The sequence below is a fragment of the Pterocles gutturalis genome, unplaced genomic scaffold (genome assembly GCF_000699245.1).
Source record: "Pterocles gutturalis isolate BGI_N339 unplaced genomic scaffold, ASM69924v1 scaffold38258, whole genome shotgun sequence".
Classification (NCBI taxonomy): domain Eukaryota; kingdom Metazoa; phylum Chordata; class Aves; order Pterocliformes; family Pteroclidae; genus Pterocles; species Pterocles gutturalis.
Window position 1 is genome coordinate 1 of NW_010121784.1, and position 16,623 is coordinate 16,623.

General features: G+C 36.7%; 1 protein-coding gene across 1 annotated transcript in view; it reads right to left on the bottom strand.

Moving 5' to 3' along the window:
- Positions 1–929: 929 nt before the first annotated feature.
- The window catches only part of CCDC93 (coiled-coil domain containing 93), a 38,869-nt gene continuing 23,175 nt past the window's right edge, over positions 930–16,623 (bottom strand). Inside the window, exons 10-19 of the mRNA XM_010077353.1 lie at positions 13,773–13,835; positions 13,503–13,576; positions 12,865–12,946; positions 11,573–11,644; positions 10,397–10,468; positions 10,025–10,133; positions 6,740–6,822; positions 2,981–3,018; positions 1,837–1,921; positions 930–1,076 (exon numbers count right to left, since the gene is read on the bottom strand). Of these exons, the coding sequence (XP_010075655.1) occupies positions 945–1,076; positions 1,837–1,921; positions 2,981–3,018; positions 6,740–6,822; positions 10,025–10,133; positions 10,397–10,468; positions 11,573–11,644; positions 12,865–12,946; positions 13,503–13,576; positions 13,773–13,835 (810 nt within the window). The 3' untranslated portion in view covers positions 930–944. The remainder of the gene's footprint in view (positions 1,077–1,836; positions 1,922–2,980; positions 3,019–6,739; positions 6,823–10,024; positions 10,134–10,396; positions 10,469–11,572; positions 11,645–12,864; positions 12,947–13,502; positions 13,577–13,772; positions 13,836–16,623) is intronic.

The following is a 16,623-nucleotide window of genomic DNA, read 5'->3' on the forward strand; positions in this document are numbered from 1 at the left end:
TAACAGAAAACAAGCAGTTAAGGAGGTAGGTTGCTTTTAGCTCTGCTAGTTATATCTTCACACCAGCAAAACTAAACCCTTTTATTTTGAAAAATCCACAGTAGTCTGGAGTATATTTACATAACTACACACCACCTGTTTTCAATACCACAACCATAACTTCATTTATTTTTAAGGATAGCAAGGTTGAGTAGAAGTGCCCTCACCAGGCAGCGGAAGGGAAATGGCTTATTTGTGCCTCCACAAAAAAAAAAAAAAAAAAAAAAATCCACTTAACTTCTGCAACTGGGACGTTAAATTCTGTATGTCAGAAAACCAGCTGAACAGTCCCTGTCATTCTCCCAGAGTACATTGTCCAAAAAGGAAGGAACTGTCTCAGAACAAAGCAGGACAAATTACAGTAAGATGTTTTTCCTCAAACATCCGAAGCCAAATGACAATTTTGCCTGGCAGCACTACTTTGTCATTCATTATCATGGAGACAATAATTAACAGAAGCACATTATAATGAAAAGCTCAGGAAAGGCTAAATCAATGAAATGTTAAACAGTGCTTTCACAGTGGTTAGAACACAAGGCTGGTTCCTAAAGGTATTTATAACTGCTGAGACTCTGGATTCCTTCCCTTATCCACACACATTTCCACAACTCTCTTTGCTCCAATACTTAAGTACTCATAGATCTTCAACAGATTCTATTTGGAAATCTAAACATACAGCTTGCTCAGTAACAAATTAATCCTTCCCCTTTAACATGGAGGGGTGATACGCTTATCAGTGAAAAAAAGAATTTCCAGAATCAAATTCGGAGTCCAAGAATCATGTGGAGATAACCACCAAGAGACATGGTGAACATGGTGCGGTAAACATCACATTAGGGACTCTTGTGCATATACTAATGCACACGTCAAGACAAAATGGGTCACTGAACACTTGCCAGTTTACATTAGCAAAATGTTCTTACCTCTTTAAATTCTTTCACTGTTTTAAAGTAAAGCCTCTGTTTCTCTAGAAGCTCTAAGTATTCATCATTCAACTGGTCTCTTCGCATTTTGTTTTCTTGCTTCTTCTTTTCCATCTGTTGGTATACAGGAAGGGTAAGAGATCATGCTGTGTAAGGAACACACACGCACGCATATACTGTGCAAGGAACAACTACCTACAACAGACAATGGGAGACAGATGCTTCATAAACGATACCCCTGGGTTGCGCTTTAAATGCAAAGAGCATTTAGGCTAGCTCTTGAAAAAAAAAAATTAAAGAGCTAATGCTGAAGTCTCAGTACCAGTGGCACTGTACATAGCATTCGGAATGAAACTAAGGCTCACATCTCTGCAAGCCAGGAATATTGCTCACTGAACAATCCTGAACAATTCTGTCTTCAATGAACAACCACTGGGTCTCTGCTCATCCACAAACCCCTTTCATTTATTATGTGGACACAACAACCTCTTCAGCAGCAGAAAGCGGCTTCAAACAGCTCCAGCTGCCCGAGACACAGGTCTGACTGTGCCCACACAATCCAAATGTGAGAACTCTCCTCGACTTAGGTGCCATGCAGCTGTTTCAAGCATATACATCACTACACTGCCAATAACACAGTTAAGGAGTATAAGCGTCCTGTGAGGAGAGAGGTGTTACAATACCTCTGTTCTACTCTATTCGTTAAGATTTTAGTGGTGAGAAATTTTTATGCATGTGAAAAGAAATACTACTTGTTAGTTGCTTGCTTAATTTGCACCTCATGTAATGGACTTGTCCATGCATAGTTATTATCAAAGAGGCTTTCTGAGATAATTCCCAGGTTCTAGCAAAGAAAGTGAGAAGAGTTCCAGACCTTCATTCGATTCTGTTTGATGCCTTCTACAATCTGCTCCATCTGCCGTAAAAACTGCTCACGAGAACCAGAAGATGCCATGGCTCTGGAAAGAAAAAAGATAACAACTGACAGGGATGTGGGACAATGTGTCTCATTTACCGTTGTCCTGCATATTTACCCACATCCAAGAATTCACATTGCTTAGTGTTCTATGTAAAAATTAATTGTTTTAATCACTGATTTCAGGTAACAGTGCAGCTCTTCAGCTGTTATAAACTATCTAAGAGACAGGAACAGAGAGACTACAGAGCTCATGACAAGTGTTCTCCCTGCCAGTTCAAGTCTGTTCCTTTCTGTCATGTATTGTACAGAAATTCCTGGGTTTTGTTGTAATTAAAAGGTTTGGATATCACAATAGGAAAAAAAAAAATTTAAAAAATAATCAAAATTTCTGGCCAAACCAGAAGGACACAAGTGTATAGAACATAAGAGATAATTAATTACTCTGAAAAAAAAAGAAGCCTTCATAACAGAATTATAGAAAGATATAATAGTAAGAATGGTTTAAAACTATTAAACAGCCATCTCTTCCCCCATGACTCCCCTGAACTGTACTGCTGTGACAAAAATTCATACTGGAATTTTTTTTTTTTTCTTAAGTCAAAATAAACACAGAGAGAAATAAACGCAGGCTGCATCACAGACCGATATTTGACCTCAAACTTCCATGGGAACCACAATTTTACCTAAAGACTTCACACTTCATCAAAACCTTTCAATACAGAGTTAGTCTATAATAAACATGTCTGAAATATGTTCAAGTCTAATGTTTTGTACATAATGTAATAACCACAACTTCACAAAGTGGACAAAAATATTTAAATTAATGCCAGGAAAATTATGTCAATGATTTCTTTCCAAAACTGCAACTGAAGAGCCAGATATTAAAAACATATGCTGGCTATAAAAGTTAGGTAATTCCAAGTCTTTGATTCCCCAAACATTGGCTTCAACAGAATTAATGAACTATTTAATAGAATAGTTTAAGTTAATAAAAAATTCTAACTTTTTTTTAGACTCTGTAACTCATGCCCACTCCCATTTTTTCCAACCAACCATGCTATTCATTTCAACTATCAAGAGAAAAATGACCGTTACTTACTGATGAAAGTTGTCATAAATAGAATTCAGTAAGCTAACCTGTGAATTAGAAGGAGAAAAAAAAATGAAAATAAGAAAATGCACGTTTGTCCTTTCTGGTATTAATTTTCATGGACAATAAAATTAAATTCAAGTTAAAAAATGAACTGTATAGATGTTGCCCTGAGAAGCAGTCAGCTATATGAAAATCACCATGAGCCTTCCTTTGCAAGAGAAACCACAGTCCCTCTGTATTAGTAAAATCTATCCCAGTGGAGGAGCCACAGAAAGTGAAAGCAAGTCTTGGACCACGATTGAGTTTTTTAATTTTACTGATGCCCAATTATACCATTGAGAATTTCCAGCATGAAGACTTTCCAAACTAAAACAATGAAGTAAAATGGTATATACATGTGTTCAACATGTGTTGACGCTGCACAAGTATATGCTGTGGCTATGTTAGGTTTGCATAATTTGTCTTGATTGTAGTGATAAAGCAGAACAAACAGTTTCACATAGGCATATCCCTCACTATTCCTGCAAAGCAGACAGGATAGCAAATGAAGAAATGTCTTTAAAAAACCCATAACCAACCAACGAAACAAATCCAAGCAGTAACCCCCTGTCCCCAAACAAAAAAACCCCCCAGACTGTATTAACAGTACTGAAGAAGCTAGCTTTGAAGCTATTAGCAGCATAGCTCTGTCAAGAAGCTACAACTTAACTCACGAGCCTAAGCAGAGGATTGTATTAGCGTAAAAAAAAAAAAAAAAAAAAAACAAACTTCTCTAAGAAGTACAGAATGGTATTTCACATGCATGGCTTCTATTATAAGATACTAACATTGCACTGAATCAAGACAGAATTAGAAATTTATAACAACATCACAAGAATATTTGTTGCTCTCCATACGAACTCCCCCAACTAATTAAACTATATATTCAATATTTCCTATATAACCCCCTTTGATTTTTTTCTTGCTTTCTACAAATTGCTGAGAGCACTAAAATTCACCAAGTAGCAGGTAATGTGATTCACTCCCTCGGCTTTGGATACTTCTTGCATGTCTCCTGTGGTTAAACCTTCCAAGCAGTTTCTCCTTTTGATGAATATTTCAAGGTGTTCTGTACTAAACAAACCTAAGTGCTGCAAACAGAATCACTCGCACCACTGCTATGGAAAGCTAAACTGATCTCTCACAAACCTAAAGTCTTCCATCCGAAGATTTTAGCGCATGCATGGCAGAATCTGCTGTTGTTCCTGACCTTACTTTGAAAAATTCAAACAAACAAATTCTAAACAGACTCCAAAGCAGCTAAGATGCTTAAGAATTCCTGTTACTTAGAGGAAAGAAATTATTGCATGACCCATCAATATTTGCCAAGTCCATATCCTTGCCTCAGGGTATTTCCTGTAAGCATACATTTCAGAATGTAATTATGGTCTATACTGCAAAACATTCAAGTCATGAAAAGTAGTACTGCATAACTACTTCATAGCAAGAGCGGATGTGTTACATGACAAACAGTAAAATCAGCGTATGAACCCCCCAAAATCAAAGAGATTATAAAAAAATGAGTTTAAAAACATTTTAAAAGTGAATTTTTCACTGATTAAAACTATGAACCATATGCACAGAGACCTTTCATGTCAGAACTGGAACCTTTATAGTCAAAATTCCATTGTATAACAATTCCTGTTATTATTTTAAAGGATTTTGGGGGTCAAAAAGAAGGACAAGCAAAAGCATAAGCATATTCCAGAAACCGTTGTGAGGTACAGATGCCAAAGGCATCTTTTGTACATTACTAGACAATATTTACTTGCTGAAACCTTGGTTCTAATATCAAAAGCAACACAAGGAAACCTCAACTATAGTATATATTTAACAAAGTTAAGACTGCATCAGAAGACATTCAGACCTTTCTCTTGTGATTGACATCAAGATAAAAGAAACCCTTAATCATTTTATTTGCCTTTTGAAATTATATCCATGGAAGTAAAGCTTGGAACTTAAAAAAAAAACCCAACAACCAACCAACCAAAACTCCCAAAGCAGGCATTGGATTATATTGGCAAGAGTTCTCCCAATTTATATAGCAATGGAATACATCTGCTCTGTATTCTGTTGGCTGCTTTTTATGTGCCCCTTTCAAAAACAATTTCTGGATGCCTTTTAAATTTGCAGGTTTTCCCTCAAAAAAAAAAAAAAAAGTGTATTAAATGCTAACCTAGGGAAGAAGTTGAAGTAACAGCTGCTACTTAATGCAGTATTTTAAATCTGGTGTATTGTTACCTGAAACCTGCTGTATTATATATTACAAATACATTTCACAATTTGCAACAAGAAAACAAAAACAATGAAAGACCACAGAAAAACAAAGTGATAATCATCTTACAGACTTAGGTAAGGCATTTGCCAGGACCACTGGCAGCCATTGTACCACCTGCCCCTGCACAGGTAGGCAAGGTTTACCGCTCGGGTCCCAAGTATTCAGTATGGAACCAACATTACATCATATCATCATTGTTGGTTTGTAAGAAGTTGATGTTTGAAAAACTTTCAAGGAAAATTCTTAATGGTATTTTCAGAAGACGAAAAGGTAAGTTACACCGCTAATTCCAAGATAATTTATTTGAGGATCTTAGAGACCATCAGGTAGAATAATTTTTAGAAACAGTATTCTCTCATGCTAAGCTGAAACGTCTCCCAGAAGTAAGGCACTTCTGAAGCACATAACAATCATCACTGCAAGTTAAACTTTGGTAAGATCCTGCTTTGTATTGATCACTGACCTAACTCAAAAAATATAAATACACATCAATAAAAAAGCCAAAAGGCTCAATTCAGTACAGAACTTGAGAAGTTTTTACATATACTATTTAAATAAGTTGTTAAATTACCTATTCACAGTTACTTTTGAATCTACTGAGATGCAGCTTGGATTCTGACAACATTCATAAAGAGGTATAATGCTTTTCTGCAACTCTGTCTTTAAACACTCAGAAATTTGACTATTGCTTCTCTCACAAACTCAACAAATACGTCTAAGTAACACAAAAATAACTAATCTGATATTTAATTAGAATAAACAGAGAAGCCTCAAGTATCAAAACATTATATATTTTTAAAGTAATGTCATTTTTATCAAAACTTGACTGCTCCTATTTCCCCACCTTTACTGCAGTCACATGCCTGTCATTGCAAAAAAAAAAAAAAAAAAGAAAACAGAGACCACCAGATTACGTCACCCCCAAGAAAGAGCTGAACTCTATGTAGCAGGGAGAGAGGGGAGGGAAAAAACCAAGTCGCTTTCAGAAAACTGCTCTTCTGATCCTGATCCAATAATATCACCAGTGACTTCAGTGTAGGCAGGTTCAGACCCTGAGAACTAACTCTGATGTTGCTGACAGTAGCTGGAGTTCGCTCTCCAAAGTTACTGACTGTAGCATTGGTTCACAAAAAATATATTGACCAAAAAGAGAATAAGAGGGTAATTTGGTCCTGTGATACCGAGACAGAGATATTTTCTAATCAAATGCTACTTGTATTTTGTGAACACAATGAGCAGTTTAAACATCCCGTACTAACAACACTTCTTTTACAACACAGATCATTTCCCCCTCAACATTAGAAATATTCTTATAAATCAATTTTCATTTTTACTTACAAAGACTTAACTCTGCTCTGACATGACTGAATATGGTGCAAGCCAAGCAAAAATTCTATCTCCTTCTCCACAGACTGAATATTTAGGAAACAGTAATAACATTTTCTTACCTCCTTTTCCAAATATACTTTCTTATCATCCAGTGTATTATAAAGAGTAAAGAACTGCTTCGTTTCTTTGTGAGTTGCTGAGACTGCAAACAAAAAAAGGGTAGAATAACAAAAATAACATGAGGTAAAACGGAATCTGTAAAAACACTTTGTAGGCTTTATATAATATACTTTCCACTATCAATAATGGAACACAGTCTTTAATACATTCCGGAAAAAGATTCCCTCTGCATGTAAATCTCCAGCAGGGTTTGCAGCTATCAGGTTTTATAAAAACAACACAGCTCAGTGTTTAAAGTAAGCCTCAACTTGCTGACAGTCCTTTATGCGAACACATGTTGGCATTATCAGCTTACCACTGGCTGTTCATTCTTCCTTCATAAGCTTTACCCTTGCACCGTACAGGCTGCTGTGCTGCTAACAGCTGCCCTCATGTAGCTTGGCCAGGCTAGGCAGGGACAGATAGGAAACGGATAATCTGATAGTACTGCACAGTAAAAAGTGCACTATACTATATATTTCAAGCTACATATGTGCAAGATGCCTCAAGAGAGCTTTTACTGCTTTAAAGCCTTTTTCCTTTTCTTACAGTTTATTCATGCTGATAGGATTACTCTCTTTTCAAATAACGCTTTCTGGTTTAGGTGATTATAGCACATGTTGGTCGGAGCTCAGTGGGGAAGGTAAGGCTCACACATGCATTCCCTTTGGGCCTACAAGATGATGACTGGTACTCCAGTCTGCAAAGTGTTCATCTATTCTTTAGTTCTTCAGTCCCTAAGGAACCTAAGATACTTGTGATTCCCAAGGAAAGAGTTTAACAGAGAAGTACAGTTGACAAAAATTATTATGGTTAACATACTAAGCACTGTCTAGAATCCCAAACCTAGAAGAAGCATAGGGGTTAAAAAAAAATCCTAAACCCGAGTGAAATCATGCTCATTTCATTAAATTCTAAAGGCTAACAAGTTGTCATCTTTAAATAAAACCTTTACTGAACTGATATCCTAGACTAAGCTTTTGAATGGAACCATTTACAGACACCGGTGACCTCCCACATCACAACGTCATTGAACACCTAAATTTTTAAAGACATTCCAAACTTTTGATTTGTACAATTCTGTTCTCCAGCTGAAGCCCAACAGCAACCCACAGCTCAAAGTTGAATGTTTTAGTGACAGAAATCCAGCAGCAACTACTTCTACAGTAGCAAGATGCTCAGGACCAACGAGCTTTCTCATTGCCACAGTATGACTGAGACACGCTCTGCACATGCTGTTGCCTTGAGAAACATACTGAGTACTGTGGGCCCGAAAGCACTGAGAAATTCAGCAAAGCCTGGGACAGGTTTGACAAAGGGCTGTTCAGCATGTTCCACAAAGATTTTCCATATGGTGAAATCAGGCTGTTTCTTGAAAAACTGCACAAACACAAGGCTTACTTCAGGTGTGCTCTCTGAATTAGTTTGGTTTTTATGGGACTGCTGCCAAATGGAAGAGGCATTTCCCAAACCACTGCTTTTGTGCAGCTCTTCCCTTTGTTGAAGCAGCTCTGGCAGTCAGAGATCTTTTGTGAGTGGATTCCACATAACAACTCAGAAGAAAACTTCTCATGATTTCCACTGGGTGACAAAGTTGTACCAGTTTAGGGGGCCTTATGGGCACATACCAGACCCCACGTAACGCAAGACAGACAAAGAAAGAAGAGAAAGAAGCCAATTGTCTCATTGATTCTCTTAAAACCACAGCTTAATGTTTTCAAGGGAAGAGGTTCAGTTAGGTCAAAAATAAAGCAGGGAATATTGAAACTTAAAACCATTCTAACACAGAATCACTGAGGTTGGAGGGCATCACTGAAGATTGTCTTGTCCAACACACCTTCGATCAAAATTCAAAAAAACAGGTTTTTGCAACTCTGAAGATCACCTGAATCTGGCTAAATGAAAAGCTTCTAAAAAATACCATACTTCACAGACTTCCTAGAGATTTTCAGCTCATTTTTCCAAAAACATAGCCTATACAATGCAGGTTCCTGGCCATGACTGAGCAGTGTTATCCTAAGTTAATATACATATTTTGTACTATAGAAAACAAAGTCCCATAAAATTCAAAGCATCTTAAATCTAAACCCAGAGCTGCACAAGTCTCTTTGGCCTTAATCTTCCTGTACATCATATATAAATGAAGCCCCCATCTTCTGAGCAGGTAGATACTTTGATCATAGATTATTTGTCTGAATTCACTTGGACACAACAGAGAAAACAATTTGTAGAAAATCTAATGCAAGACAACAAAGTTGTCTTTATAGCTGCACTTGATTAAATAACCTGCATGGCACAAAAGAAGCAAAGTGGGGGGAAGGAAGTACTGGATTTGTACTCACTAAAGAAGTGCATCTCTACCATGCACTGAGTTAGACAACACACATGGAAGACAGCACACGACTATGTCACTAGAGATGCCTCACCAGGGCAAGGGATTTGAATAAAAGTTAGATAATAATTTCAGAACCGCTCAACCTTCAAGAGCTTGGTTCACATACCTATTTAATAAATGCAGAATATCTTTAAAACATTAAGCTAGGTCTTCTTGGTAGAAACTTATTTTAGCTTACACTAACAATATACACCAGTAAGTACACTGGTCTGTTTTCAGTTTAATAGAACAACTTCAAAATTTCAATCAGTCTGCATTTTCCATACTATCCATGCACAGCAAACACATAGCTATCCAAAAAGTCAACTGAACACATTTCCCCATTTTATAACTTTTTCTATAAAAAAGTTAAGACAATTTGTACTCTGATCCTACCAAACTATTGCAGGATATTTACAAAACAAAGATATAAGAAAACAATCCCTTTGAGAAATTGCCTTTACTTTGTAGTTCTTGACATAGTTTGTTTCAGAACCAGATATCTTACATCAATGAAAACAATCTAATGTTAATAGCAATTAATTAAACACGACTCAATTTTACAGCAACCTCATTTGTAAATAGCGAATTAAGGACTTTCTAAACACACTGGTCATTTACCTAAAGGACTGAACCTGTTGCAGACAAAATTTACTCCAGAGATCTTGAGCATCAATTTTCACCCTCAGGGAAATTCTTATAGTCAGCCTATAAAACCTTGAAAATAGGGTGTATAACATTAATACCAAAAGAGCCTTAAAATAGCACAAAATTAGCAAGTGCTGTTGTTACATGCCATATGCTTAAAATGCAATTGCCCTCCTTTCAGGGCTTTAGCCTTAAGCAGGATGTTTCTGCTTGATATACATACCCTGACTGTAAAGTTCAATAAATCTCTTCTGATACTGTGTTAGCTCAGCTCGGCTGGGTACTTCATCAATCTTGCGTTGTAAAATGGCTATTTCTCTGTTTCTTCGTGCCTGAATAGAAATTTAGGAGGGGAGAAAACAAAGCCTCTTCTTGTTCTCTTCTTAAAATGGATGAAGCCCCCCCAGTAATAATTTGTTACTAAATATTAATTTAAAAAAAAAGAAAAGCGTTGGCTGAGGCTCAATTTGTTTTGTAATTGATTTGTGACAGAAAAACTTTTTAAAATTAGAACAATAAAAAGAAGTATTAGAAGTTACAAGATAAGAAAAATGTCAATAATTTTGTACAAGTAAATTTGCAAAGAGTTACTCACCAATAACAGCCGGATCTTTTGAAGTTTATCTTTCTCATTTTCGTACTGCTGTTCTAGAATTTTATTCGTCTCCTAGAATTTGAGAACCCAAAACGATTGTGTATTGCAGTAGCATATGAGTGCTGCAGTGCAAAAATGTGCAGACTGGGTTTGTTTTCTGTATTTGTCTACCTTCCACGTAATGGCTCCTACAATACCACCACCATTTGCTGCTTTTTTTTTTTAACAATGATTCATAATCTGCATTAAAAAACTAACATCTTTTACTATAAACAAGTGCATTTTGCCAGCTTTTAAGCCTTTGATATTTTAGTTTTTAAGATTTGCCAATTGTTTTTCCACTGCTTTACAGCAGTCACACTTTAAATGAAGATATCTGTCAGAAGATTGTCCATACTCCTTGTCCAAATGTTTATACTTTGATTCAGTGGTGAGGTTAAGAATAAACATGGCCCAGGACAGAACATAAAGCCTCTGACATGTATTCTAGAATTCCTGGATCGTGGACTTCAATATAAATTTCTTCTTGTTTAAAAATTTAAGATTTAGGTTTACATTTTAATTTTTTCATGCTGTGTTCAGAAGGACAGCAGCATCACGGAACCTGTAATCTACCTCATTTCAGAAGCATAAATGCATCAAATGTTTACCCATTGAAAATACAAGTAATTCAAGCTTTTCCTTTTCTGTTCATCCATTATTCATTGCCATCAGTCTGGATACACTGGGTAAAGCCTAACTTCTCACAGTTGATCACAGCATGCAATGTACTGAGCCACTGAAAACTTGTGCCTTCATCCTTCAAATAAATCCGCTTTTAAGAAAAAAACAACCAAAACAAACATGCTTTCTGAGAAAGACCTGTTTTTGTCAGAGATATTCACTGCTCTTAACACAACATCCAGAGATTATTCTCTGGTACTACAAAAAAAGAAGTAAAAGGCACAAAAGCATCTATGAGTTAGCCCTATGGATGCTGCAAGAATAATACAGCTATTTTCAGTCTACTATATTTCTACAATTATTAGCCTGAACTGTGGCTTTACCAGGGGGTGAGAAGAGAATTTTTCAGAGATTTCAACAGCTATTTTAATGCTTATGAGAATGTGTCAGAAGGATCTAAACCAACATTTTAAAACACAAATTGAAAACAAAACCCTACACATTTGCTTTTACCTGTTCCTCCCCATTTTCCGCTGCCTCAGCTTTCAAATTCTCAATATTTTGTTGAAGCCTCTCCATTTCTTCCTTTAAAACAAACAAAAAAATTATGTTGCTTTTAATTGAGACTTATCCTCTTAACAGGGGAGAGCTTGACAATATACACCTCTAATAAAAATTGTGGAGCTGACCACACACTTTATATATATTTAGATTTGTGAGATTCAACAGCATTCCCTGCTTAAGGCTAAGGCATCCATTATTACTCATTACATAAAGCTGTCTGCTTTTAACACAGGAACAGATTTATTTCTTACTTGCAAATATCCTAGATCCAGCAAAGACAACTAATGAGTGACATGGAAAACGAAACCGTGGAAGCAAAGGAATATTACAATAGCAATAGCATGATCTAGGACTGCAACATACAGCATTTGTGAAATGAACAAACCTAAAGTTACTTGCAACCACTACAACCCTTTAGAGCTTTCCAAAGAAGTACGCATGGGAAAATGAGGTTCCTATGCTCAGTCTGTGCCTCAAGGCACTATTTCTTTTTACTTCTTTTCCTTCTTTTCATTAAATCCCATCCATTATTGTTTAAATAGAAGAGAATGAAAACAATTCTCTCCAATCACATTTCAAGGCAGTAAACAGGACAACAAAACATAGTAATTAAGCTGTCAAATTGAAACACGCTCTGAAAACTGCAATAGCTTCATTTCAGTCTTCTCTCTTTTGGTGGGCTGCTCCAAAACTAAGGGCCTTCATGAAGCCCTCCTCTTTGGTCCTGTACCTCTCCTGGGGTCACTGTTGGCTGCATTATCCAGGAAGAGACAGTCCATTTCAGGTTGTGAATAGCACTGGTGGGTGTCCAGTACAGTCCGATCTCAAACTTACATTTAGTGCTCCCTGTCAACCCAACTGAAGTTGCTCCCAGCAGAATAGTAACGGGAAGTAGAAGAGCCACAGCTGTGACCAGTATAAGGTTGATCTGGCATTATATGTCTAGGAACTGCCTGTTATTAAGGGGTCCGAGGCACAACAGCACATTGAAGACCACACTAATTCAGATGCCTTGGCAGCCTTCTTTACACTGCAGAACTGGGCAAGTGTCCGTAATTCTGCCACAAACCAAGCTGGTGGCAATATTCAATATGAACCTAGAAATACCAGTAAATCGAGGGCAGGGAGGAACAACAGGCAGGTGACAGACAGGGACATACAACACGAGGACAAATCAGGTGGAAGTATAATACTTATTTACCAAGTTTTAAATGAATCCTTGTATAAGAAATAAAACTTACCCTACAATGTGCTTTGAACTCTTGCTCCTGGCTTTTTAGGTTTTCATTCATGGCTACCAGCCCTCGCAGACTCTGTAATACGCTAAATTTGAATATCCAGAAAACCACATTAGATTTTTAGTTTCTTATTTAAACGGATGGAGAACTACAAGACATTAGAACAAGCCTAGTTCTAAATAAATTTCCAATAAAATCGGTATAAATTAAAAAAAAACAAATATGACCACTGATATACCAAGGTCAAAATAAAAATGTAGTATTCCACTGAATACTTTGGTGGTTTTGCTATGTTCTGACTTCATTATTGTGAAAATCTGGAGACCCTCCTCTTTAATTTATGTGAGATGAAGGCTTCCAATAGGAAGAAAATACAATCAGGAAGACATCCTCTACTTGTTAAACGTGTCTAGGGTTCTTCTGATTTAAACCCCTACAATTATTTTAAGCTACTGATTGACACTTTTCATTCTGACTGAATACTATGGTAACATTTTCCTGTCTTTGGAAAGCAAGCTGGAGAATTGTTTGATTTTAAAATTCTAGTTACTTGTTTAGATTGACAAAACAAGAAACACTGAATGATTCATTTAAAACCATAATTTTACAGAATTTCAAAGATTGCAAAGGAAGAAACTTACCTAGAATCTGCTTGGGATTCTATTGTTTCTAAGGCTGCCAATTCCTTGTCCAGCTTTTCACTGTAACTCTTAACCTAAGGGTTGGAATTAATAATAAATTGAAATATATTTCCATGCATAAAATGATTCAGGTACTCAGCTTTCCTACACCATAGGATCAGTAAGGTAAGTTGTCAAACAGCTTCACCATTTAATACATCCCTCCACACACTGAACTTCTCAAAAATGACTCAGCTAGAATCAGTGCACAGAAAAACAAAGAAAGATTACCTCAGTTAACGTCTTTTTTGCTTCGGTACATTTTGCCTGAAGATCAGCACACTTAGCTTGCAACTATTATGAAAGAGAAAGAAAAGAGTTTAATTCTCTATTAACGCTAATTACACCCACAATGGAGAACAGCAATATTTGAGCTGTTAATAATGGTTGTCTATTAAACAATAGGCCAACCATCACAAACGTTGTCTCTTCTTTTCATCTACTCTGAGAGCATTTGATTGCAAGAATTCCTGTTGATTATTTAATTAATAACAGCCAACATCTTCCATCTGACCTTATAGATGTATTAGGTCCCAGAATAAAGAGCAGCTTTTACAAAATGGATGTCAACAGAATCGTAACTTATTGGATAGAATCTCTGGTAAATTGCTCAAAGTTATTTAGCTAGGTTATACTAGCCTAGCTGCACAACAGGCTAAGAAGAGAGTTCCATTTTGTACTTCTCCAAGTAAGTTAGGGTGACTCAAGACTTGCATAAAAGCACCATGGCACCCTACCACAGACATGTCCATAGCAAATAAGCAATCTGATGTATGATTTTCTTTTGCGTAACCATGAAAAGTCTAATAAGGTGTCAGTTTGCAAAACACCACTGGATATTGCACTTGTCAAATAATTTACAAAGGCTAATTTTAGAAGAATATTCTTTTCTAAAGTACTTAAGGTAACATTGCAAATAGTAGCAACAAAAATGGGACAAGGGTTACGAAACTGGAGAAATGTTGCAAATAAAGAAATGCACGTTTGGCTTTCTGTTCCACTTCTTTTCATGCTGGTTTAGTTTACTGTTCACGTGGAGCTGTGACTCAACACTCCACTCATCCCTTTCCACAGCCAAATTTAGAAAAAGAAAGCTTTTTCATTGTTTTTCATATATTTCAGCAATAATTCACCAATACACAGAATTCCAACTAGTTGAAAAATTATAATTTAAGCCTGCAGTCCACATCTCATGAAAACATTTGTTATGAGAACTCTTGCTGAAATTTAGTGCAGTACTGAAGGCAGAACTTCACAAACATTTTTTAAAAGAGGGGTCTTGACTGTCACCAATTTCAACATCTACCTCACCCGTCAAAAGCTGTCTTTGGCAAGTGGCAAAAAAAATTCAGCCAGAAAATTTTTACTTTCCTAAAGTGATAAAAGGATTATATTTGGCTAATAGCTGTCAGCATGTTTTTTCTATATAAAAACAAAGCACTGAGACTGTTATGTACTGCAAATATACAACACAGAATTAAAGGGCTCTCAACTGTTAAAATGGCAAACAGTGTGACAACACCTTTAGAAAACACTTGTTTTCCTGTGGATTATGAAGTTTGTTTGGCAGTTAAAAGCCCCATCTGTAATGAAGAAAGGACTCTATTGATTTTGTGTGGTTTACAACATGTTTCCTCCTCACCCCAAACTGCTTTCTTGTTCTCAGCAGTATATGGAAAGCAAACAAATACATTCACTCATACGCCAGGGAAACTGGTAAAGGAAATTACTTGCCCCAGACATGCAAATGTGATCTACTCAACATATATAAAGTTACAGGCATATTCTGTATTACTAATTCAGCAGTCCCACTACGCTACAATTATGTAGAATATAAGAGCCATCTGCTCCAGAAAAAAATGCTTTTTAACATATCAGTCATTGACACTGCATACAGACACTGGTGGATCCTTCCTGCTTTCCAAATCATAACGGCACGACACAGAATACCCGCAAAAGCCACCCACAACTGCTAAGCATGTTTATCAACCTCTCTTACTGCTCAACCAGGCAAGAAAGATCAAGGAAACAGCACAGCCAGAAGTGTGCTAGTGCAATACTGAAGATTTTGATTTTCTGAAACCTGAGCTAGCTGTTGCCGTTTCCTAACGCCATTCTTACTACACAAGTCTACCCAGGCTGTTCTCCCCCAAATTAAGCTTGAACTAACTGCCTCCAAGAACACAAACTGCTCTCGCAATGCGAGGGCTGTGGTGCTGTTCTAGTACACACATACATTCAAAGTGAGCATGCTTCCAGTATGTCTACATGCTGCCTGCAGAAAAACTGCAGATGGATGTGAGCTGGTGGACACAATCCAAATCTGCTCAAATTCTGTAGAACTGTACTAGAATATCCTTAAAAGAGAGCAAATGTGCTCCCTTTTATAAGAGGGCAGTGCTAAAATGTTGCCAGTCATGATAACAAAGCTTCTTACCTGGCACAGGTTTGCAACCTGTTATCTCAGAGCAAATGCTGAGAGAGGCTGCATCTGTCTCCGTTCTACAACATACACACAGCACAGCTGTATCTCCCTTCATATGTATTTGTCTTATGGCCTTTGTGGTTTAAAAGAAGAGTTAAAGTTTAACAAAAAGATACTGCAATGACTTAGGATACACTGACCATCCTCTTCTTTTCTCCTCCTTTCTGAAATTCCAAAGATTTCATTCTGTAATTTGTGTTTCTACTTCAGGGGAAAAAAAAAAATCAAACCAATATGGGAATTCATGCAGGATTTAAGTCTGTAAGCACATATTATGATTTTGAAATCCTGATACTTCAGCCTACACTTAAATGCTGGGCGTTGTCAGTATTTTTTAACTAACAGTCATCACCTTGGCAGGGCACCAAAGTTACATTTGACATAAACAGACATGGAAAATTCGTATTACTGAAGTGTATTTAATTTCAGAAGATAATAATATCACAATTATAGTATATCGTAATACTTTCTAATATTTCACTCTAGAATGAAGAGGAATTGTGACAGACAGTTTCCATACAATGCAAATAATAATTGTAGTCCTATTGGCTATGAAAAAACGCTATTTTTAACAGATGGTGCATGCCAAAGGGCAAC